The following is a 26376-nucleotide window of genomic DNA, read 5'->3' on the forward strand; positions in this document are numbered from 1 at the left end:
ATTTAGGTTGAGCTTGACGTGGACATGAAATAGGGTTAGCGTTTAGGGTTGAGCTGGGACGTGACATTAAACTAGGGTTAGGTTTAGGTTGAGCTGGGACGTGGACATTAAACTAGGGTTAGATTTAGGGTTGAGCTGGGACGTGGACATTAAACTAGGGTTAGGTTTAGGGTTGAGCTGGGACGTGGACATTAAACTAGGGTTAGGTTTAGGGCTTGAGCTGGACGTGGGCATTAAACGGAGGTTTAGGTTTAGGGTTGAGCTGGGACGTGGACATTAAACTAGGGTTAGGTTTAGGGTTGAGCTGGGACGTGGACATTAAACTAGGGTTAGGTTTAGGGTTGAGCTGGGACGTGGACATTAAACTAGGGTTAGGTTTAGGGTTGAGCTGGGACGTGGACATTAAAACTAGGGTTAGGTTTAGGGTTGACGGGGGACTGGGACATTAACACTAGGGTTAGGTTTGAGGTTGAGCTGGGACGTGGACATGAAACTAGGGTTAGGTTGTCAACTGAATACAGGCGGGTCATATGTACATATGTGTACATACTACCTCAATGGCCCGACCAACCAGTGCTCCTCACATTGGCTAACCGGGCTATCTGCATTGTGTCCCGCCACCCACCACCGCCAACCCCTCTTTACGCTCCTGCTACTCTCTGTTCGTCATATATGCATAGTCACTTTAACCATATCTACATGTACATACTCCAATCAGCCTGACTAACGGTGTCTGTATGTAGCCTCGCTACTTTTATAGCCTCTCTACTGTATATAGCCTCGCTACTGTTTTTCACTGTCTTTTTACTGTTGTTTTATTTCTTTACTTACCTATTGTTCACCTAATACCTTTTTTGCACTATTGGTTAGAGCGTGCAAGTAAGTTTCACTTTAAGGTCTACACCTGTTGTATTCGACGCACGTTACAAATAAACTTTGATTTGATTTGATTTGATGGAAACTCACAGTGGTGATATATTATGTAGCTAAAAGTAACGTGTCAGCCTATTAATTATCCAAATATTTTAAAAATTAAAAACTGTTGAAGTTTATGTCTTCGAGAATGTTTTGAACCAAATACAATGCTTTTAGTTGAAGATGTATTTAAGACCAGCTTATTATGAATCACCCATTCTGATACTGACTGTAAATACTTATTTAGAATTCAATGAGCTCACTGGCTTTGGGTGCTGACATGTAGAGTGTGGAATCCTCTGCACACATTACTACCGTTCAGAAGTTTGTGGGTCACAGAAATGTCCTGTTTTTGAAAGAAAAGCAATTTTTTGTCCATTAAAATAACATCAAATTGATCAGAAATACAGTGTAGACTTTGTTAATGTTGTAAATGACTATTGTAGCTGCAAACAGCTGATTTTTTAAATGGAATATCTACATAGGTGTACAGAGGCCCATTATCAGCAACCATCACTCCTGTGTTCCAATGGCATGTTGTGTTAGCTAATCCAAGTTTTATCATTTAAAAGGCTAATTGATCATTACAAACCCCTTTTGTAATTATGTTAGCACAGCTGAAAACTGTTGTTCTGATTAAAGAAACAATAAAACGGGCCTTCTTTAGATGAGTTGAGTATCTGGAGCATCAGCATTTGTGGGTTCGATAACAGGCCAAAATGTCCAGAAACAAAGAACTTTCTTCTGAAACTTGTCAGTCTATTCTTGTTCGAGAAATGAAGGCTATTCAATGTGAGAAATTGCCAAGAAACTGAAGATCTCGTACAATGTTGTGTACTACTCCCTTCACAGAACAGCGCAAATTGGCTCTAACCAGTGAGAAGAGGAGTGGGAGGGCCCGGTGCACAACTGAGCAAGAGGACAAGTACATAAGAGTGTCTAGTTTGAGAACAGATGCCTCACAAGTCCTCAACTGGCAGCTTCATTAAACAGTACCCGCAAACACCAGTCTCAACTTCAACAGTTAATTCTATTTTTTTTAAATCACATTTTAATATTAAATTTCCATCATGGAAAATGTCTGAATGTTTACAATTGTTCAATATTCTATTTATGTCACGTATTGTGTGTTATGTATAATGAGTGGTTTGCATTTATAGTTGTAATTATGCATTTCTTCAGTTTCATCTGTGAGCAAGAATAAATAAACTGGCTCCCGAGTGTAGCGGCTTTCTCTGTGATGGCACTGCATCTCAGTGCAAGAGGTGTCCATGCAGTCCCGGGTTGAATCCAGGCTGCATCACATCAGGCGTGATTGAGAGTCACATAGGGCGGCGCACAATTGACCCAGTGTCGTCCGGGTTTGGCCAGGGTAGTGTGCGTAGTTAATAAAATAAAAATTGAAAACTCAAACTGATGGGTGGTGTGTGAGCCGAGAGGGTGCTTATTTTAAGCAGTGGAATACTTCAGCTTCCTTCCACGCCAGTGGACAACACTCCTTTAGTCTTAGGTTAAAGAACATAGTGGTGGTGCAATACGCCTGCTACCATTCTCAATAGTTTCCCAACAAGGTTGTCTATACCTGGTGGCTTATTATTATTGATGTAATACAGTTTAGCACCTCCCACCTTAATTTTAACAAATTCAAAACAGAAATCCTTCCATTTCATTTTAGATTTTTACAAAATAATATGTCCTTTGCGTTTGTCTACTTTACTAGTGAAAAAGTCGTTGAAACGATTGGCAATATTTAAAGGTCTTGTTATAAATGAAACAATAACTTCAACGAACGATGGAGCTGAATGGGGTTTTCTGCCCATGAATTCAGTTAGGTATCCACAGTATTTTTCCATTGTGTTTCATGTCATTTATCTTGGTTTGGGAATTAATTTATTATTCTTTTTGTTTGGTATGTAGTACCGATTCTCACTATAGTAGTTGTCAACCAATCAGCTGAGCAGCCTGCCACCTCTTGTAATTCTTTATATTGATTTAATAGGGGTGAATCATCATCCAGAGGGCTCTAAACGAATCATCAATCCAGAGGGCTCTAAATGAACATCAACCAGAGGGCTCTAATATGAGGTCAACATCATGGGTCGTCTAAATGAATCATCAAGCAAGAGGGCTCTAATATGAATGCGATCAAATCAGAGGGCTCTAAACGTGATCAACCCAGAGAGGCTCAATCATCAATCCAGAGGGCTCTAAACGAATCATCATCCAGAGGCTCTAACAATCATCTCAGAGGGTTAAGAATCATCAATCCAGGGGCTCTAAACGAATCATCAATCCAGAGGCTTTAAACGAATCATCAATCCAGAGGGCTCTAAGTGAATCATCAAATCCAGAGGGCTCTAATAACGAATCATCAATCCAGAGGGCTTAACAGTTTTCACAGTCATTTCTTAACAGCTGCTTGCTTGTCAACAATTGCATGAATAATTTACAAATACTTCCAGTGCTGCGTCTGGATTGACTTCCTCATTCACATCAGACCAACATACATTTCTTATGTCTTCAACAAGTGTCCTGAGAAGACATTTGAAATTACTTTTAGGCCCAATCTTAGCTGCGTGCGTGCGTGCGTGTGCGTGCGTGTGTGCGTGCGTGTGCGGCTGTGCGGTGTGCGTGTTGTGCGGTGTGGTGGGTGTGTGGGGTGTGGTGTGGTGTGTGCGTGTGTGTGTGTGTGTGTGTGTGTGTGTGTGTGTGGTGTGTGTGTGTGTGTGATGATGTTTGGCTGAAGCTACATGACCCTGAAGTTTGGCTCTCTCACTCCTCCCAGACTTTTGGAAGGGAAAGGTGGACAACGAGCTTGTCATATCGGATTCTTGGCCTCTCCAGAACAGCCATCTTGTCCTTGAACCTTAGGAACTTGACCACTATCGGCCCGGGTCTGTCACCTGGGCTGGTTACAGGTGTTCCAGACGTGTGGGCGTGGCTTCACCTCAATCTTCCTATGATCCATCTGCAGCTTTTCTGAGCTCATTTTCAAATGTTCTCTGCTGATACGCCATCCACAACAACTCTATTCCTCCTGGATAGTTTGTTTTCCCAGCCGTCTGAAATAATGACTGTGTATGTATGTCGTTTATTTGAATATCTGTGGGTTTTGTATGAGAGTGGCAGTGTAGTGTTTGTGTGGTGTGGTGTGTGTGTGTGTGTGTGTGTTGTGTGTGTGTGTGTGGTGTGTGTGTGTGTGTGTGTGTGTGTGTGTGTGTGTGTGTGTGTGTGTTGTGTGTTGTGTGTGTGTGTGGTGTGTGTGGTGTGTTGTGTGTGTGTGTTGTGTGTGTGTGTGTATAGTGTGTATATTGGTAGTTGTAGTCTTGTGAGTGTGCATAAAGTCAGTACAGATAAGTCAGTGCAGATAGTCCGGGTACATTATTGACTAATTAAAGTCTTATGGTGGGGAATTCGTCTCAGAGTCTTAATCTCCCCTCTGTGTATTCAATGTGAGAAATTGCCAAGAAACTGAAGATCTCGTACAATGTTGTGTACTACTCCCTTCACAGAACAGCGCAAATTGGCTCTAACCAGAATAGAAAGAGGAGTGGGAGGCCCCGGTGCACAACTGAGCAAGAGGACAAGTACATAAGAGTGTCTAGTTTGAGGAACAGARGCCTCACAAGTCCTCAACTGGCAGCTTCATTAAAACAGTACCCGCAAAACACCAGTCTCAACTTCAACAGTTAATTCTATTTTTTTTAAATCACATTTTAATATTWAAATTTCCATCATGAAAAATGTCCTGTAATGTTTACAATTGTTCAATATTCTATTTATGTCACGTATTGTGTGTTATGTATTTTAAATGAGTGMTTTGCAATTATTAGTAATGTAAATTATGCATTTCTTCAGTTTCATCTGTGAGCAAGAATAAATAAACTTGGGCTCCCGAGTAGCGGTCTATGGCACTGCATCTCAGTGCAAGAGGTGTCACTGCAGTCCCTGGTTTAGTGGTCTAAGACACTGCATCTCAGTGCAAGAGGTGTCACTGCAGTCCCTGGTTTAGTGGTCTATGGCACTGCATCTCAGTGCAAGAGGTGTCACTGCAGTCCCTGGTTTAGTGGTCTATGGCACTGCATCTCAGTGCAAGAGGTGTCACTGCAGTCCCTGGGTTGAATCCAGGCTGCATCACATCAGGCCGTGATTGAAAGTCACATAGGGCGGCGCACAATTGACCCAGTGTCGTCCGGGTTTGGCCGGGGTAGGCTTGCCTAGTTAAATAAAATAAAAATGAAAAACTCAAACTGATTGGGTGGCTGTTGGAGCCAGCAAAGGGTGCTTTACTATTTTAAGCAGTGGAATMACTTCAGCTTCCTWCCACGCCAGTGGACAAACACACTCCTTTAGTCTAGTTAAAGACATAGCAAATAGGTGGCAATACAGCCTGCTACCATTCTCAATAGTTTCCCACAAGGTTGTCTATACCTGGTGGCTTATCATTATTGATGGATAACAACAGTTTAGCACCTCTCCCACATTAATTTAACAAATTCAAAACAGAAATCCTTCCATTTCATTATTAGATCTTTATAAAAATAATATGGTTCACTTTTGCATTTGTCTACTTTACTAGTGAAAAAGTCGTTGAAACGATTGGCAATATTTAAGGTCTTGTTATAAATGAAACAATAACTTCAACGAACGATGGAGCTGAATTGGGTTTTCTGCCCATGAAATCAGTTAAGGTACTCCACAGTATTTTTCCATTGTGTTTCATGTCATTTATCTTGGTTTGGGAATAAATTTATTATTCTTTTTGTTAGGTTTAGTCACACCGATTCTCACTTGATAGTATGTCAACCAATCAGCTGAGCAGCCTGCCACCTCTTTTGCATAATTTCTTTGAATCATATCTTTTTTTTATAGAAGTTAAGAATCATCAATCCAGAGGGCTCTAAACGAATCATCAATCCAGAGCTCTAACGATCATCAATCCAGAGGCTAAACGAATCATCAATCCAGAGGGCTCTAAATGAATCATCAACCAGAGGAGATTCAGCTCTAAATGAATCATCCATCCAGAGGGCTCTAAATGAATCACCATCCAGAGGGCTCTAAATGAATCATCAAGCCAGAGGCCTCTAAATGAATCATCAATCCAGAGGCTCTAAACGAATCATCAACCCAGAGGCTCTAAGTGAATCATCAATCCAGAGGGCTCTAAACGAATCATCCATCCAGAGGGCTCTAAACGAATCATCAATCCAGAGGGCTCTAACAATCATCAATCCAGAGGCCTCTAAACGAATCATCAATCCAGAGGGCCTAAACAATCATCAACCAGAGCCTAAAGATCATCAATCCAGGGGCTCTAAGTGAATCATCAATCCAGAGGGCTCTTAAACGAATCATCAATCCAGAGGGCTTAACAGTTTTCACAGTCATTTCTTAACAGCTGCTTGCTTGTCAACAATTGCATGAATAATTTACAAATATTCCAGTGCTGCGTCTGTGACTTCCTCATTCACATCAGACCAACATACATTTCTTTATGTCTTCAACAAGTGTCCTGAGAAGACATTTTAAATTACTTTTGGCCCAATCTTAGCGTGCGTGCGCTGCGTGCTGTGCGTTGTGCGCGTGTGCGCGTGTGCGCGTGTGTGCTGCGTGTGCGCGTGTGCGTGTGTGGTGTGTGTGTGTGTGTGTGTGTGTGTGTGTGTGTGTGTATGTTGGCTGAAGCTACTGACCCTGAAGTTTGGCTCTCTCACTCCTCCCAGACTTGGAAGGGAAGGTGGACAACGAGCTTGTCATATCGGAGTTCTTGGCCTCTCCAGAACAGCCATCTTGTCCTTGAACCTTAGGAACTTGACCACTATCGGCCCGGGTCTGTCACCTGGGCTGGTTACAGGTGTTCCAGACGTGTGGGCGTGGCTTCACCTCAATCTTCCATTGATCCATCTGCAGCTTTTCTGAGCTCATTTTTCAAATAGTCTCTCTCTGATACGCCATCCACAACAACTCTATTCCTCCTGGATAGTTTGTTTTCCCAGCCGTCTGAAATATGACTGTATGTTATGTCGTTTATTTGAATATCTGTGGGTTTTGTATGAGAGTGTCATGTAGTGGTGTGTGTGTGTGTGTGTGTGTGTGTGTGTGTGTGTGTGGTGGTGTGTGTGTGTGTGTGTGTGTGTGTGTGTGTGTGTGTGTGTGTGTGTGTGTGTGTGTGTGTGTGTGTTGTGTGTGTGGTGTGTGTGTGGTTGTGTGTTGTGTGTGTGTGTGTGTGTGTGTATAGTGTGTATAGTGTGTATATTAGTCTTGTGAGTGTGCATAAAGTCAGTACAAGATAAGTCATGCAGATAGTCCGGGTAACCATTCATTGACTAATTAGAAGTCTTATGGCTGGGGGTAGAAGCTGTCTCAGAGTCTTTTGAGCCGAGAGCCGATGCTCCGGTACCATTTGCTGGATGGTAGCAGAGTGTACAGTCAATGCTTGGGTAGAAGGCCTTTCTTCTGACACCACCTGATATAGAGGCTTCCTCTGACACGCCTGATATAGAGGCCTTCCTCTGACAGCCTGATATAGGGGCCTTCCTCTGACACCGTCTGATATAGAGGGCCTTCCTCTGACAGCCTGATATAGAGGGCCTTCCTCTGACACCGTCTGATATAGAGGGCCTTCCTCTGACACCGCCTGAATTAGAGGGCCTTCCTCTGACACCGCCTGATATAGAGGCCTTCCCTCTGACACCGCCTGATATAGAGGCCTTCCCTCTGACACCGCCTGATATAGAGCCTTCCTCTGACACCGCCTGATATAGAGGGCCTTCCCTCTGACACCACCTGGTATAGAGGGCCTTCCTCTACACGCCTGAATAGAGGCCTTCCTCTGACACCGCCCTGATATAGAAGGTTAGGGTTGTTAGTTAGGACATCATATAAGAGCTGAATGATGTCGTAGGCTACCTCTACCCCCAAGATTACAGTATGTATGATGTCCTGTTATGTATAGCAGCCTAAGAAAAATTGCCTATGGTCATTTCTATTTATAATCCTATATGATTTCTACCGCTGACTGAAATATCTGATTCAAATATCCCAGTAAACACAACATTTGAGATTCTACTACTTGTAGATTCCATGTAGCCCAGCAGATGTCATGCTCTCCATGTCGGGCTCATCCATGTCGGGTCATCGTCGGCTCATCCAGTCAGTGCTCATCCAGTCGGGCTCATCCAGGTCATGCGCAACCTGTCATCAAACACTGTCCTCCATTTTGGCAATCAACAAAAAAGAGAGAGATTTAATTGTTATTTCTGGCAACCCATAGCCTACAGTGTATGGCACTACACACATAGACACAGACAGCATACAGTGTATGGCATCTACACACATAGACACAGACAGCATACAGTGTATGGCATCTACACACATAGACACAGACAGCATACAGTGTATGGCATCTACACACATAGACACAGACAGCATACAGTGTATGGCATCTACACACATAGACACAGACAGATACAGGTTATGGCATCTACACATAGACACAGACAGCATACAGTGTTATGGCATCTACACACATAGACACAACAGCATACAGTGTATGGCATCTACACACATAGACACAGACAGCATACAGTGTATGGCATCTACACACATAGACACAGACAGCATACAGTGTATGCAGTGGCGACCTGTCATTCAGGGCAGGGCAGAGCCCCACCTGTTTTGAGCCCCACATTATATATTTTTTTGGTGGGGGGGGGCTTGCCTGTTTTGCATGTAAACTGCATTAATACGTGTCACATATCAGTTTGTAAACAATGTAAAACAATGATATATCATTGAGTTAATAAAGCCGCATACAAACAGGCAGCTCCAAAATGCAGGTGTTTCAGCTTAGCTCAGTGCTTTCTGTGGTGGTGGGGCAGGCCAGCAGAAAATAGGAGCATTGCACCGTGATTGGCTCAGTGTTCTGTCACTCATGGGAACAATGTCACCCGCCTTTAGTAAGGATAGACATCAAGAATGTGAGCCCTTTGGGTGCTGCCATAGAGTTACATTAGAAGTTCCCTTCCAAGAAGGTTCATGGTCATTGGCCACAGATAAAATGACATCAAATCACGTTATATGTACTGCAGCTTTGATTGGACTGATCATGTCAACATCATACTTTCAAAAATCTTAGCTAGCAGTCATCATCATGAATCAAGTCGACAATCTACTGGCAAATCCTTGTTAATCCTTGTCATATGAAGAGAAATAATGAAGAGAAATTACAGATAAAACGCATCGGTGTTCATCGGCCATTGGACATAAACATTACACAACAAATTGGCAATCGCAAATTCAACATTGAGTGGTTTGGAAGGAATCGGTGACAGTGGCTAACTGCACATTTTGAACGGTCATGTCACGCCTTGACCATAGAGAGCCCTTGGTTCTCTATGGTGTAGTAGGTCAGGGCGTGACTAGGGGGTGGTCTAGTATGTCTATTTCTATGTTGGTGCTAATAAGGTTCCCAATTAGAGGCAGCTGTTTATCGTTGCCTCTGATTGGGGATCATATTTAGGTAGCCATTTCTCCACCTGTGGTTTGTGGGATATTGATTGTTTGTGTTAGTGTGTTTTGGCACTACTACTTCACGTTCTTTGTAAGTTTTGTTGTTTTGTTTCACTTTATATTAAAAAGATGTGGAACTCAATGGACGCTGCGCCTTGGTCCGCTCATTTTGAAGATCGTGACAGAATATCCCACCAAACCTGGACCAAGCAGCGTGCCCAAAAGGGAAAGGAGTTTTGGACATGGGAAGAAGTGATGGGTGAATGTGAAACCCTTCCTTGGCTGGCCCCAGACTGAAGGTAATAATGGGAGGACAGCGACGACGCAAGGGTCTGTGGCCACAGAAAGCCCCAAGGACAACCCAAGATTTTTTTGGGGGGGGGGGGACAAGGTGGCCGGTCGAGTCTAGGAGAGTCCAGGCCCGCCTGGGAGTCGATTGAACAATGTGAGGAAGGATACGGGAGAGAGGGGTTAGCATGGAGTAGGCTGCAGTGCAGGCGGGCTGAAGAGCGAGTCATAGTCCGGTGCATCTGTGAGGCTCCACGCACCAGATTTCCAGTGCGCCTCCCCAGCCCGGTATGCCTGTGCCGGTTCCTCGCACTCGCCATGAGGAGCGTGTCTCGTCAGTCCGCTGCCAAAACCCCAAGATTATTTTTAGGGGGGGCACATGGAGCTGGCGGCTGAGCCGCGGGAAGAGCAGAGACCGTCAGGGAGGCAATGGAGAAGTTGGGAGAGAGAGAGGAGAGAGATGTTGTGCAAGTGTGTTCTGCTCAACATTCGACCAGAGGATCAGGTTAGCAGTCTGGTGAAACCTGTGCCGGCTCCACACATCTGGACTCAGTGCCCTCCCCTGCCGGTCAGTCCTGTGCCTCCTCCACACCCTCCTGAAGTGGTGTTACCAGCCGGTGCCACCTTGTACCGGCTCCACGCATAGGCATCCAGTGCGCATTCCCAGTCCAGAGCTTCCGGCGACGGTTCCAGTCAGAGCTCGGCCGACGGTTCCCAGTCCAGAGCTTCCGGACGGTTCCCAGTCCAGAGCTTCCCGGCGAGCGTTCCCAGTCCAGAGAGCTTCCGGCGACGGTTCCAGTCCAGAGCTTCCGGCGAGGTTCCCAGTCCCCAGCGTCCCAATGGCCGAGCTTCTCTGCACCGGTTCCTAGTCCAGCTCCAGGCCGGAGCCTTCCTCTCATCCGGTTTCCCAGTCAGCTCCCAAGGCCGGTCTTCCTCGTGCACCGGTTCCTAGTCCTATGCTCCAAAGGCGGAGGCCTTCCTCTGCACCGTTTCCGCATGTTCCAGCTCCATAGGCCGGACTCCTTCCTCTGCAACCGGTTCCCAGCCAGCCGTCCAAGGCCGGACCCTTCTCTGCACCGGGGTACCCAGCCAGCTCCAAAATGGCCCGGAAGCCTTCCTCTTGACCGGTTCCCCAGTCCAGCTCCAAGGCCGGAGCCTTCCTCTGCACCGGTTTACCTCAGCTCCAGCTCCAAAGGCGTATCCCTTTCCTCTTGCACCGCCTTATCGTTGGTAGCTTTGTGCAGTCCAGCTCCAAAGGCCGGAGCCTTACCTCTGCAATCCGGGTTTCCCAGTCCAGCTCTCAAGGCCGGACCCTTCCTCTGCACCGGTTCCCAGTCCAGCTCAAGGCCGAAGCCTTCCTCTGCACCGGATTTACTATTGTACGCCAGTCCAAGTAGTTGCTCCCAAGGTCCAGTCCAGCCTAAGCCACTCCTTCTGCACCGGTCCCAGTCCAGCTCAAGGGCCGAGACACCTTCCTCTGCACGTCCGAGTCGCTACCGCAGGTACCCTATTATCTCCACGGGTCCAGGTCCCCATAGGCCGGAGCCTTCCTCTGCACCGGTCCCTAGCCAAGCTCCAAGCAGGCCGGAGCTTTCCTTCTTGCACCGGTTTCTTAGTTCCAAAGCTCCAAGGCACGGAGCCTGTCCTTCTGCAAACCGTATCCCAGCCAGTTTGTTCATCTGTACGACGTTTCAGAGTCCCGGCCCGGATTGGGGCCGCAATCCTGGGGTCTGGGCGGGGCTACGACCTTACCCAACGGAGCCACCACCACCACATATCACCCCCGGAGTCCTGCACCTTTGGGGGGGGTGGGGGAGGGTATCTGTCACGCCCTGACCATATGAGGACCTTTGGTTCTTGAGGAAGGCTGAAATTAACTGTTTTTAAGCTGCCAGAACCAAGGCATTTCCGGTGATAGCCAGGTTAGGGTTAAACGTGTGGTAAACGATTCCCTCCCACAGTACTGAAAAGAAAGCTCTGCTGTTGGGACAGATCTATGTAGGCCCTAACAGTTTGTGGGAACCGCTTGTCACCGTTATAGTGCAATTCATGTATTGTTAAATGTTGTTGTGTAGTAGCTTTGCTGGCATGCATCTAAAACATTTTTTTTTGTTGAGTTTGCCCCACCAAGATTTACATGCCAATATCGGCAATGAGTGTATGGCACCTACACACATATAGACACTGACATAGAATACAGTGTATGGCACCTACACACATATAGAATACAGTGTATGGCACCTAGACACAGACATAGAATACAGTGTATGGCACCTACACACATATAGACACAGACACTCACACGTTTGTTTTACTACCCTTGTGGGGACCAAACAATTGATTCCCATTCAAAATCCTATTTTCCCTAACCCTAATTCTAACCCTTACTCTAATTGTAACCCTAAAGCTAACCCCGTTAAGCGTAAATCATAGTCCACAGATGCTAGAGCGCGAAAGTCCGGAGTCCCATTGTGACATAGCTACAGGGTTCTGAGACCATAATGCAAGGGGACGCACAGCCCGAACCCACAATTCCCCACAATSCGGTAAACGTCCTCTATTCATTTGAAGGTGTTGACAGTTAGAGAAATTGCTTGAGCTACGCTGAGAATTTGAAAAGTATGAAAGACAAAGGTCCAATAGACGATTTAARCTAAAATAACATTTTTCCTTGTGGGGACCTGCGAAATGTCCCCAGTTGTCTGAATTTTTCTTGTTTTACTATTCGTGTGAAGACGGACTTCTGGTCCCCACAAGAATAGTGAAACCAAACCAAACACACACACACACACACTAATAAATGAAAGCGACAGATACTATTGTCTATAATTCTTTATTCATGTTTTTTTATTTTTTTATTGATAACATTCAAATGGTTGATACGCCCACAATAACTGACATCACTTCTCTAGTTTATGACACTGACACAGGAACATGGGAACAAACACAGAGTCACAATTTCAGCCCAACTACAGAGTTAACTTCCAAAAGATAACAGGAGACCCAGAGAACACACAGCCAAGGGTTGTCCTGATTTACAACAACATGGTAGCAGAGGAACAACCACCTCTACAAAAGTAACAACAATCCTTACTATCTATCATTGTGGAAGTGCTTGTAATTTTGGAAGTTTGTAATTTCCAAAAGGATATTAATAATATGAATGGCTAGAAAATGGCCAGTAGAAATAGCTCATCTCTGTAAAAATGGGCTGGCAGGACAACCCTTGGCTGAGCATTATGTCACTAACTCTATGTACTTTTTATTTTTATTTAATTTTTTTACTTTTCTTTAATACAACAACAATAACACTGTTCTTTAATACAAATATGTACAGAGGCTTCAACTTGTTTAAAAAATAATACCCTACACATTATCTATAATAAAGTTTATTTTCATTTGAGTTTTCCTTCACAGAAACTGTCCATGCAGTTCGGTACCTGAATCAACGCAATTAGGTCACAGTTTCTTTACCATTATAACATATTGATGTTTTGTGTCTCTGTAACAGCATGAATGTGTCACCACGGCAACAGTAGTAGTATCTTCTGCCTGCCTGCCTGTCAAAGACATATTTAATCAGCTTTTTTAAGAATAGCTCCCCAACCCTCCCTTATCCTCTGAAAAAGGCGTCTTCACCCCTGCCAACCTCCTGAGCAGGATTTGAGCCAGCTTCTTCAAATGTAAACATACCTTTGCCTGCAATGAGTGGAGCGAGAAAGGCACACATGATAAAAGCACACAGCTTTAAGCTACAGTACCTACAGAGGGAGTTTGGTTCGATTAGCTCAATAACATGTTATACCATTCTACTAGACATGCCTTTCTGCCTTTCATGTGATCTACTTCCATTTCTTTCTTTTTTTCTTTCTTTTTTTTTTTACATTTTTGAGTTTCTGAATTGGATGAGAATGTTTTGAAGTATAGGCACCTAATGATTGGGTCCCTCCRTTGTCTTTCCCTGAAGAGAACAGAATCAGGGGACCATTCTCAGGGGCCTCCAGATGTGTACAGCACCTAGCTCGGAATAGGGAACTTTGGGCTATCTTCCCTCGTGTTCACAGGGTACTCGACTGTGGCCCTGCCTGTCCTCCCTTTAACAGGTGGAGGAGGCCAGGAAAGAGAAGGATCTCTGTGTATCCTGGCCTATCACAGACTGACATATTAGGTCATTGATATTTTTTTTTTTATATGTACCATTATCCAGGGAGATTCACAGGTATGTGATCATTGTTTCTCAGAGCAAACAGACACACTGTGCTTTCATATGCAACACTGTGCTTTCACAACCACTACATGAGACCACGTCATTCACAACTATCAACTGAAATGGATAGTTTCACATGCCGTGTTACAATCACATGCCGTGGTACAATCACATGCCGTGGTACAATCACATACCATGGTACAATATGTCATCCCATGTTCCTCCATCACGTTTCATCCGCAGACATGAACGTTATCATCCATTTAGTCAAACGTAGTGTCAACACAGCATTACCTTGCTTGGAGTAACGTGACCATGTATTTTACCGACCAGTCAAACACCCTAGTCAGTGCCTATGGGACACAGTCCAGCTTCAGTGCATCTATCCCATCACAATCGACCATTTAGAAAATATTGAACCATTACCAAATACAGAAGACATCGACTCCTTATATGAAGAATATGTCCATCACTCACTATCAAAATGGACAAGCTGTCGTTGTTAACACTCTTGATTACATTGAGTTCTGTACCTATCTTTATAAATGTGTTGGACTGTCATTTTGCTATTTTAATCTCAGTATCTCAGTGCTTGTTCAACTAGTTTAAAAGGGGTCATGCCATATCAAATAAGATACGATAATACTCACAACCTTAATACTCTCGTAGTGTTGTATGCTCATGCATTAAAGGGAGGACGAAGAATAAGCTACTTTCTTAACTAAATGCATCAAGAACTCCTTCCTGAGTAAAGGTTACACAATACAGAAAGGGAGAAGCCATTAAAAGGTTTTGACATTCTGAGTAATGGACACATATTTATGCAACAAACACTTCTTCCAAACCAAGAGGGAGACCTCTAATGCTGCAAATCAATCTCCACTCCCACACGTTCCTCTCTTTTCACTTGGAGGGCTTGATCCAATCCCTGCTATTGCCGCAAGCTTTGGCTAATGCCCTAGTATCGTATTATTATGCAGATTTAGTCCGTTCTTTCCAGTAACCTGCGAGCCAAACTCTGTTTCCCGTCTATAAAAATAATAGATGGGTGGGACAAAATGTTTGGTCTGAAAAGTATTACTGGCATGTATAAAAACCTGATAGCATCAATTGAATCAACCCCCGACACTGATGCAAAGGGCKTTCTACATATATCAGTGTTTAGATTGACATTATATATAACAAAACAGGTCAAATACGCAGTTCTTTGTTTCTTCTGCTGGGGTGAATACCGGTACTTTGCTAGTGACCATAACCCGGTGTGTTCTAAAAGGTCCATACTCAAATGCTCGCATTTTCAATGGTTTTTTAAAAAGTGCCGAAGAGAGTTTCGTTACACTGGCTAAAAGCTAATTACCCCACCCAAAATCCCCCATTGCACCACTAGGTTACCTCATCATATTATAAGGGTCTCCCTAGCTACTCGTCATTATATCACAGGTCTCCACTGGGTTACTCATCATAGTATCAACCAGGGTCTCACTGGGCTACTCCATCATATTATCACAGGGTCCCCACTGGCCTACCTCATCATATTATCACAGGGTCTCCAACTAGGCGATACCTCATCAATATCGATCACAGGGAGTCTGCCCACTGGCTTACCTCATCATATTATCACAGGGTCTCCCACTAGGCTACCTCGATCATATTATCACAGGGGTCTCCCACTAGGCTACCTCATCATATTATCACAGGGTCTCCCACTAGGTGACCTCATCGATATTAGTCACAGGGTCTCCGCACTAGGCTACCTCATCATATTATCACAGGGTCTCCAACTAGGCTAACCTCATCATGATTATCAACCAGGGGGGGTTTTCTTTTTTTTTTCTTTTTTTACCCCCACTTTTAAGGTTACCCCCTTCCGCCATCATTAATTATCACCAGGGTCTCCCACTAGGCTACCTACCATCATATTATCACAGGGTCTCCACTAGCACCTCATCATATTATCACAGGGTCTCCCACTAGCTACCTCATCAATTATACACAGGGGTCTCCCACTAGACGTAACCTCATCATATTTCACGGGTCTCCCCACTGGGCCACGCTCATCATATTAGCACAGGTCTCCCACTAGCTACCTCATCATATTATCACAGGGTCTCCCACTAGGCTACCTCATCATATTATCACAGGGTCTCCCACTAGGTTACCTCATCATATTATCACAGGGTCTCCAACTAGGCTACCTCATCATATTATCACAGGGTCTCCCACTAGCTGCAACAGATCACTCAGAGCAAATACTACACTTTCCCTATTGGCTTTTTAACGTTGCGAACCGTTAAAAACTCCTCTCAGTGGGCTGACATGATCATAACCTTATCATAACGACACAGTACTGCACAATACAGAGCCAATGTGACCACCATGAAGAGTCCTCTATACATGAACTCACTCACAGGACACTTGAACAAAGAGCCAACRATTTAGTTAAAACGACACTCATTTCAGATTCATTACAACAGACATTAGCATTTACAACATGTCGACTTTGGGTCCTTGAAAAAGCACTATATAAGTCCCATGTATTATTATTATTATTATTATTATTATCATCATGTTTGGATCAAGGATAGAGAAGAAAAGGAAACCTAAAAAACAATGACAGTTTTGTTGAGTATCTTTAAAACCACAGTCATAACCACCTCTAGTCGTCACAACTCTCAGACAACTACTGTTCCTTTGATAAGCTAATACAAGAGAAAAATAGTCAACAATTACACTGGAAAAATATATGTATGTTTCTATTCATATATATATATATATATATAGCATTTTAAACTCTATTTCTACAGAATGTATATATAGTGTACTTATGGCCATCTTGGCAAAGAAATAAAGGCATCTGAAACAATCCCAACTCTCGGTCATGTCATGTGACGTCCTGGTCATGTCATGTGATGCCCTGGTCATGTCATGTGACACCCTGGTCATGTCATGTGACGCCCTGGTCATGTCATGTGACGCCCTGGTCATGTCATGTGATGCCCTGGTCATGTCATGTGACCAGACATGTACATTGCAGAATGCAAAGAATCAGGAAAGAAACTGAGTGGTAGTGGCACTTTGTGCATCAACAAATGTCATCTAGAATAAGGCTACAAGGGTGTAGAAGTGGATGTGATATAAATTGTCAAAGAGGTCATCCTCCTTGATGGTTTAGTTTTTCCTTGAAGATGTCCTTTAAGTGTTTTAGACCCAGACATCCAGTCTAGATGGAACACTCTGGAACAGAGCTCTATGGAGCTTCTGCTCAACACATTGAGAAAAATAATGAAAAGAGAAAAATAATTTATCAAAAGGCATTAAAACATCTATAGTACATTAAAGATGTTTTTGGGTAAGCCAGTGTTGGCCGCTACAAAGCGCTTGGAGAGGTAACATTTGATCCTTATATCTGTCTATTTTCTTGGTCTTATTTTTCCTGACAAAAAGCAAATAACTCATCGATGACACAAAGTAACTGACACCAACAGAACAGTGATTGCTTTCGTTGGTTATTTTGCTTTTACAAATGCTGGTATATCCAGGAAAGCCTAAGTAATCAAACAATATTCTATTTATTCTTTCTGAGCATGGTTTTTTATTTAATTTAAATATTAGCAATGGACTTTAAGACTACTGATACTCAGCCATCACAACACACACATAAATAACAAAATAAATATACAATCATATCAATATTTAATATTAAATAAATAGTAAATACATACTTTCTTTTTAAGCCGTGGGTATCTGAAGATACTTTACAGATAAAGGAAATAACATAAATGAAGGAGAAAACTTTTATAAAATTATCAAAACATTGTCAGTTATAAAATATTTGTAATTAAAAATGTTTACAAATTATTTAAAATAAAATAAGATATATAAAATAATCAAGTGTGGACAGTTGTCTATATAGCTTTTTAAATATTGATGTAGAAGACTCCCTATTTTAAATCTTTATGGTCATGATAGACCAGCAGGGTTGCATTTTTTGATTTACTAAATATAAATGTAAAAAAAATTAATAAATAGACCAAATCAAATAAATACACATAAAATGACAATACATTACAATTTGCGCATTCACAAATTTAAATAATTTATATAACAATAAATATTGTACCACAAACTAACAGGAATAGACAAGTGTGCACTCTATTACCATCCTCATTCAGTTCAAAGAAAGGAGGCTGCATCTGTTGCTCTCAGATCTTCCATCAGATGTATAGACAAGGTTGTTGATTTTCAGAAGAGGAAACCAGTGATTTGTGACTTAATCTTCGCTTGAAGAGCTGTTTTCCTCTGAATTGAGACAAGACATGGAGCCGTGTTGACATCTTGCTGCAGTAACAGCACTAAGCACATGAACCATTGCTTAAGAAGCACATGAACCATTGCTCAAGAAGCACATGAACCATTGCTCAAGAAGCACATGAACCATTGCTKAAGAAGAACCCAGAGTTCAGGGATTCTCCATTCACTTCTACTCGACAGGAGTGCTGCAGTGCTCAGTATCACACACTACCCAGTCATACACAAGCACTCTCGCCTTATCCTGCGCCAGAACAACATTTCTGAAGCCTTCGTGACTTCTCTGGGACACAATGTGGACAGTTGTCCAGTGGGTTTTCTTCACCTCATGTCGGCAGGTCATACCCTCTGTCTTATCTGGCATCATACCACTACTTCCATCCTTCCTTCTTTCTCTCTTTCTTCTCCAAATTGTTGCTGAACTAAAGCTTGAATTACAGTATGAATTGGGACAGTCAAAAAGATAACTCCAAAACAGAGATGCCTCTAAAACAGAGATGCCTCCAAAACACAGATGCCTCCAAAACAGAGATGCCTCAAAAAACACAGAGATGCCTCCAAAACAACAGGAGATGCCTCCAAAACAGAGAGGCCTCAAACAGAGATGCCTCCAACAAGACCCTCAGAAGATGCCTCCAAAACAAAGGGATTGCCTCCAAAAAAATAGCCTCCCAAAACAAAGATGCCTCCAAAACAGAGATGGCCTCCAAAACAGAGATGCCTCCCAAAACAAGGAGATGCCTCCAAAACAAAGATGCCTCCAAAACAGAGATGCCTCCAAAACAGAGATGCCTCCAAAACAGAGATGCCTCCAAAACAGAGATGCCTCCAAAACAGGACATACATGAAGGTGACATAAAACAAAGAAACAAAACCCCAGATATATATTTTGTTCATCAATTCAAACCGAAGGATTTGGTTCCGTTCCACTTCCTCCTTCCGATCCCAGCAGCAGCATGTTTGGATTTTGGTCCTAGTTACGTTTTCTTCTTTTCAGAATGCTCCCTGGGTTTAATTTAAGTTGCCGTTTATAAAACCTGAATGCCCTTTTTGTATTCGTATTCTCTTTAAATATACTCTAGTCTCTTGACGCCATCTCTCTCCTTTTACATGTTTTCACTCTTCTTCCTCGTGGAGGTTTTCACACCTTGATGCTCTTCACAGCCTTGTTGATGCTCTCCAGAAGCGCCTTGTTCTCTGGGTTCTGGAAGCACTCCTTGTTGGTGTACATGTCAGTCAGGGTGCTCACGTATCTGTCGAAATTCTGCTCAGTGATTGGCTCCTGCTGTGATGCGAAAAACAAGGGATTTTGTTTGTGTTAATGTGTTTGTGTGTTTGTGTTAGTGTGTTTGTGTTAATGTGTTTGTGTGTTTGTGTTAGTGTGTTTGTGTTAGTGTGTTTGTGTTTGTGTTAGTGTGTTAGTGTGTTTGTGTTAGTTTCTGTTCAGTGTGTGTATTAGTGTGTGTCTGCATGTTCGAGACTCGGGCCACAGCTTTATCAGTACTGTATGTAACTGTATATAAATTGCCTATAACTCACCATGTGTGGGATGCGTATGTTGGCCAGGCTGCGGATCAGGGCGTGGCTGAGGCCAGATAGCTCCATGAAGAGCGTCTCGTTCTGCTCCTCAATCAGCTTGTTCTCCACCTCAATGTTCTTCAGGTTCTTCTCCATGGATGAGATCTGCACCACAGCACAACAGTTATTTACACATACATATATACATTTACTTGAGCTCAGGCATTTTACAATAAATCACAATGTAGGGTATAGGTTTTAAAACATGAGAGTTCCACACACACCGGCGCGCGCACGCACGCACGCACGCACGCACGCCGCACGCACGCACCGCACGCACAGCACGCACGCCACGCACGCACACACACACACACACACACACACACACACACACACACACACACACACACACACACACAAACACCTGTGTTTGCAGGTTCACCATGTCTGTCTCCATCTCGTTGTTGGTCTCATTGAGCTCATTGATCTCCTTGTTGAGTTGCTTGATGTCCTCGTCATTGTTCAGAACTACAGGATGGAAGGGAAGAGATGATTGAGATGCATAAGAGGGGACAGGAGAAATGGGCCATCCTCGTTTGATAAACTGTACCCAGCTAGCACATAATGTAGTGAGAACCATATGTTTCTTAAAGCTTGGCGAGAGCGTGGTTGTRCTATGGTWATTTTACATACAACCTTCCCACAACTTTTTGGGAATGGTGCAGGATAGTTGCTTGGCTTTGGAACATTCTCAGGACGTATAAGGAACTTTATATTTATTTATCATTTATATTTTCTTGATATTTCATTACTTGAACAGAACGTTTCCTAAAAGTTCAAATATGGTGACGTTTAATTAACACGTTGGTAATGTTTTAGGAACGTTCTGCAACTGGTTTGACATTGGGAATGTTCTCAAATAGTTCAGGGAACGTTAAGAAACAACGTTCTCCTTTGTGAATTTGAGTACTTCAGCGTACCGTTCCCTCATGGTTCCCTCATGGTTCTATTTAAAGTACTGTTCTCAAATTTTTTCCATAAAAACCACAAGAAAACTTTAGTAACGTTCATAGAAAGTTCTAAGAATATTATTTAAAAACATATACATTCCTGTCGCAGAATCAACAAGACTCTCTCTATCCTCTCTCTTGTGAAGTGTGTTCAGGTGTGTTGGCCGTGCCCACTAATTGACCACACCTGATCTTAATGAGTGCTTATTTCCTTTAAAAACGGGGTCTGTAGAATTCCATTCATTCCTTTGAAGGACTGCTCCTACTGGGGAGTACCAATATGGCCGACCAGTGGTTTCAAAGCCTCTCAATGGCCAATACCTACAGTAGCATCAGCAATCCAGAGTTTATATACATCATCGGTCCTATCTGTGCCTGGAGTTTTAAAAAAGTTAACCCCAAAATAAGCTAGCAGTGTTATTATAAAAGTCTTAATGAAACATTCAGTGAACGTTTTAAGGAAGTTATTTAAAAATCTCTAAATGACCTATAATTGATAAAACCTCCCAGAAAAKCTTTTAAGGAACCAGAGTAAAACGTTCTCASAACCTCTCTGCTACCAAAGATAAACGTTCCCAGAACATAGGAAATGTTCACTTATTTTCTCAGAACGCAAAAAAAACAAACATTCAGTTTAATGTATGACTTCGTTCCCACAACCAATGTAAAACCAAAAGCATACGTTCCTACAACCTCCAAGGAACCAAATGTGCTAGCTGGGTATTGGCTAGACATTGACTGTCACATAAAGGTATTCCCTATTCAGTTGTGCTTTTACCGTCGCTGGCCCTGAACTTGGTGCTCAGGAATTCATCTCCAGGGATCTTGGCTTTCTTTCTGGCAAAGGAGGCTCTGGGACAGCCAGAGAGACTACAAACAGAAAGAACAATTTCATCAAGTTGAGTATTTAAAACCATGAATGAACCACACAATGATACATTTACAATTGTAACGCAATCAGTGGTAATCATTTGTCTGTCAGCTGCCCTGTGTTCTGTGTTGTGATTGGTCCGTACCTGCGGTGTGTGAGGAAGCTGCCCTGCGTTCTGTGTTGTGATTGGTCCGTACCTGCGGTGTGTGAGGAAGCTGCCGTTGGCGTGTCCTGATCCATCACAGCCGGGGGTGGGGCAGTTGGGGGCCTCCGTCTTGAAGGCCTTCCAGGAGAAAGGGTTACCGTTGAGCAGCCCCTCCTTCTGCCTGCGGGCAGCCAGCGGGCACCCATAGGCACTGCGATGAGTGGCGTACTTCCCACTGATGTGACCCAGGCTGTCACAGCCAGGCACGGGGCATCTGTAGGGGAGAGAGGGAGGGGAAGAGAGGGAGGTGTAACGTTAGTATATCTATAGATATGAGACTCATAGAGAGAGATGGGATGGAAAGCACAAGGTGAACGATACATATAGGTATAACATAATGTCATATATTTAGTACATATATGTAAGACTGCCATTACAGTAGCTAGTACTATTTCACTATGGGTCCAAAAACATGGCAGATTAAAAAACAAAGTGTTACTTCTCCGCCGTAGGTTTGACATTATAGGTACCCCACTATAGGTACTCTACCTGTTGCATGGCATCATGTTGTGGTTTCATAACCAAGCAAGCACATTCAACAAACACAGACGCCAAGGTRTTTTATTGGCTGTCGTCAACAAACATTTCGAGTTGACGACAATTTCAGAGAAATGCGAGATGTAATATTATTTTTTTGGGGGGGGCATGTGATCTACACTGCAATACACTACAATGAACTACAGTACTATGAGTTAGCACAGGCAGCGCAGTGCGTCTCAGGCAGGTGTGATGTCATCTCTAGGAGACAGACTGGGGACAGGTCCTCCTGCCTCTGCACGGAGGTCAGGGTGACTGCCTTAACTTTTTGAAAGTGACTTTTACCGTATATCTTAATTGGAAGAAAAAAGGGCCGTGGCTTTCTTTAGTGGTACGAACTTTAAGAGCTCGGAGTCCTCCTTGTCGTCCTTGGTGGGAGATGTTTTTAWTCCACCTTTCTTGGCACGCGGACACCCAGACAAACTGAAAACAGAAAGTATGAAGCCGATAAAAAAAGGGTGGAAAAACACCTTGAACAATCGTCTGTTATGGTGGTGACGTTTTTGTTTGACAAAAAGGATGGAACATTATATGGAAGCATCTTAATGTTTTGATTCGAATGCCGAAAGAAAGTGCAATGTTTTTTTAAATAAAAAAATAAAAGAAACCAAACAGCTATTTGAAATCCAACAAAGTAGTAAACAAAACCAAAAAACATAAGCATATACATAAAAAAACAAAAATAATAATAATAATTTTCACAATTGTGTTTGGGTGTATGAGTCCTGCCTGAAACTACCGTGATCTCTTTCTAAGCTTCACTGGCCTTGTGTGTCTGTGTGTGTGAGAGAGNCGGACACCCAGACAAACTGAAAACAGAAAGTATGAAGCCGATAAAAAAAGGGTGGAAAAACACCTTGAACAATCGTCTGTTATGGTGGTGACGTTACTGTTTGAAAAGGGATGGAACATTATATGGAAGCATCGTATTTTTTTATTCTAATTGCCCGAAAGAAAGTGAAACATTTTAAATTAAAATAAAAGAAACCAAAACCGCTATTATTATAAATAGTAAATCCAACAAAGTAGTAAAACCAAACTAAAAGGATAAGCATATCAAAAATAGATTAAACTTGATTTTCACAATTGCGGATGAGTGTGTGAGTGTATGAGTCCTGCCTGAAACTACCGTGATCTCTTTCTAAGCTTCACTGGCCTCGTGTGTCTGTGTGTGTGAGGAGGAGGAGCGAGGGAGAGGGAGAGAGAAGGTCGTTTTGCGACTGTCTCCCATACAAGATGGAAAGCTGGTGGACGAAGGTTGGTAGTTCACTGATGAGCTCTGTACCTTCTGTGGGAGGCGTAGTTTCCAGTGTTATGTCCTGAACCATCACATCCTGGAGTGGGGCACCTGGGAAATCAAGGGAACGGGTTAAATGTCAGCGCAACGACAAATAGAACCGTTACACTTGCACCATAGCAACCGATGTGTGTGAGGGTGTAGGAGTAGTGTTTTTTTTATGTGGAGATGGGGGCAGGAGAATTACAAGGACAGATGCAGCAACAGTAGCGTTAGCAGTCCCAGTAAAAACAGCAGAAATAGAAGGAAATAGAATTTAGCATTGAGCCAATGACTTGAATAAGGGGAAAGCCCAGTTGGAAACGGACATACTTGAGCTCAGCAGAGTGGGCCGCCATGAGGGAACGAAGACTCTTATCAGCAAGAGGACAGCCAGACAGACTGAAGGGAGATAGAGGAGAGAGAAAGAGAGGGAGAAGAGAAAGAGAAGAGAAAGCGTGAGGGAGGTCAAATCAAAGATAGAATATAATTCAAGGTCATTGGAAAAGTATTTTGAAAATAGAAAACAGCCATGAAGGAAAATGTTCTATTATTGATGCAATCTTCGTCTAAATCAGTAGGTAGCCACCGTGCTTCCTGTATACAGTGTGACTACATCATTCAGGGCCTGTGCTATATAGAGGGGCATACCATACCTGCGATGGGATGCATAGTTTCCAGTGATGTGGCCACTGCCATCACAGCCAGGAGTGGGGCACCTGGAGACAAAAATAGAGAGGATAGGAAAGGAAAGGAGAGGAGATAGGAGAGGATAGGAGGAGATAAAAGGAGAAGAGAGGAGAGGAGAGAGGAGAGAAGAGAGGAACAGAGAAGAGAGGGGCGGAGAGTAGAGGAGAGGAGGAGAGAGGGGAGGAGGGGAACAGAGAGAAGGAGAGAGGAGAGGAATGGTGAATGACAGTATCTCAGGGGAAAGGGAGAGAGAGACGTGGTAGACTAAAAGGATGCTTTGTGCAGCCGCTCCTCCAGGGGGAATAGACAAAGTCTTAGAAGAAAGGGTTCCAAAAGGGTTCTGCAGGTGTCCCCTCTGTGGAAAGGGTTCTACATGGAACCAAAAGAGGATCTTCAAAGGGTTCTGCAGGTGTCCCCATATGAAAACCATTTTTGGTTCCAAGTAGAACCCTTTGTGGAAAGGGTTCTACATGGAAGCCAAAAAGGTTCTACCTGGAACCAAAAGAGGATCTTCAAAGGGTTCCCCTATGGGGACAGCCGKAGAACCKTTTCTGGTGCTAGATAACATCTTTATTTCTAAGACTATAGATCTTTGACTTACAGGAGCAGATCTTTCTTGCAGTCCTTGGGTTGTTGGAACTGGACCTTGAAGTTTGGGGTGGTGACCTCTCCAGGGTACTTCCTCTCCTGGGGGTAGTCCTGCATCAGGTCCATGTCCTCAGGGTCGGACGAGGCAAACGACCGCGCTGTGTGGTGCTCCAGCTGTGCAATCAAATGGAAATGAGAAGATTAGAGGACACATCCGATCCTTTGGTACATTTGAATTGTTAGGCATGAGTGTAGAGATGGCAACGAGCCTCCATGATCTTAACGAGGAGAAGAGGAAAGGAAGGARGACGAAGATAGTAGAGAACAGACCTCCTCTACATCCTCCTCTCGCTGGCGGTTGGGTTTCGTGTAGTCCAGAGGCTCCTCCCAGTGTTCCTGTTTGTAGGCGTGGCCTGRGTGGGGCGAGGTCATGCCACTGCTGCCTCCATGGTGCAGGGAGGAAGAGGAGGAAGGGTCCGGGGAGCACAACCCAGGGCTGGTATCCTCTCGTTTGACGGGCTTCTTCATGCTCAGGTCCAGAGTGCCATTTTCATCCAACCCGATGTCCTGGAGAGGGKAAAGATAGTGGTGATGACAATCACAATCACTTAACATTGACACACCACAGTCTATCACACCCAGTAGATTCCATCTTGATGCACCACCTAGTCTCTGTTAGGACACGTCGTTAATCTCCCATCTGTCACAATGGACATAACACTGCCAACAGTGCTGTTTAGCACCCATTTTGTTTTGGCCAGATTCGTCTAAAGGAGGGGACCAGGGAAACAGGCCTTCTCTTTAGTGTTAATACTGAAATGGGTTGTTAGAGGAGCCGAGATATCCAAAGCCAGATGTTGCCGTTGCACGGAGGCTGTGGGGAGAGGAGAGAGAGAAACGGGGCCCTGGTCCCAGAACCAGTTCCCTGGCGCTGATAAGCACTGTGGCTACTGAACTGCGATGGCCATTCATCTTCTCCTTTTATCCCCCCAACACCTATGTCAGGAAAGGCGAAAAATGATGAAGCAGTCACTCTCCCTGCCAAGGCAAAAAAAGCTTTTAAAAGTCAAGCAATATGGGGAGAGAGTGCTGCTACAATTACACCTCCTGTGCACCAGATGGACAGAGAGGGGAGGAAAAGTAGAGACAAGAGACAGAGAAGAGAGAGAGGAGACGAAGAGAGAGAGACAGAGAGAGGAGAGCGACGAGGAGAGAGAGAGAGAGAAGAGAAGAGGAGAGGAGACAGAAAATAAGAGAGAGAGAGAGAGAAGCGAGAGAGAGAGAGAGAAGAGAGAGAGAGGAGGAGGAGAGGAGACGAAGAGAGAGAGAGAGAGAGAGAGAGCAGATGAGAGAATAGAGGAAGACAGAGAAGAGAGAGCGATCTGGCTGGAAGATATATGAAAAAAGACTACCTGGTGCAGCAAGCTAATACATGAAACTTGGCAGCTGCCA

General features: G+C 43.7%; 1 protein-coding gene and 1 long non-coding RNA gene across 2 annotated transcripts; both read right to left on the bottom strand.

The window, feature by feature from the left end:
• Positions 1 to 15510: 15510 nt before the first annotated feature.
• Positions 15511 to 15895, bottom strand: LOC139025362 (uncharacterized). Its single transcript, XR_011476943.1, has 3 exons — positions 15865 to 15895; positions 15601 to 15636; positions 15511 to 15562 (listed from the first exon to the last, which is right to left on the bottom strand). It is a non-coding gene; the product is annotated as an uncharacterized lncRNA (long non-coding RNA).
• Positions 15896 to 18923: 3028 nt separating this feature from the next.
• Positions 18924 to 25511, bottom strand: LOC112074266 (myelin transcription factor 1-like). Its single transcript, XM_024141461.2, has 11 exons — positions 25255 to 25511; positions 24938 to 25098; positions 24303 to 24365; positions 23980 to 24048; positions 23656 to 23718; positions 22710 to 22793; positions 21826 to 22047; positions 21536 to 21627; positions 20172 to 20275; positions 19769 to 19912; positions 18924 to 19514 (listed from the first exon to the last, which is right to left on the bottom strand). The coding sequence occupies exons 1-11, from the start codon at positions 25450 to 25452 to the stop codon at positions 19371 to 19373; spliced, it is 1344 nt and encodes a 447-aa protein (XP_023997229.1). The 5' UTR covers positions 25453 to 25511; the 3' UTR covers positions 18924 to 19370.
• Positions 25512 to 26376: the final 865 nt, after the last annotated feature.

The sequence above is a fragment of the Salvelinus sp. IW2-2015 genome, unplaced genomic scaffold (assembly GCF_002910315.2).
Source record: "Salvelinus sp. IW2-2015 unplaced genomic scaffold, ASM291031v2 Un_scaffold2552, whole genome shotgun sequence".
Lineage (NCBI taxonomy): Eukaryota > Metazoa > Chordata > Actinopteri > Salmoniformes > Salmonidae > Salvelinus > Salvelinus sp. IW2-2015.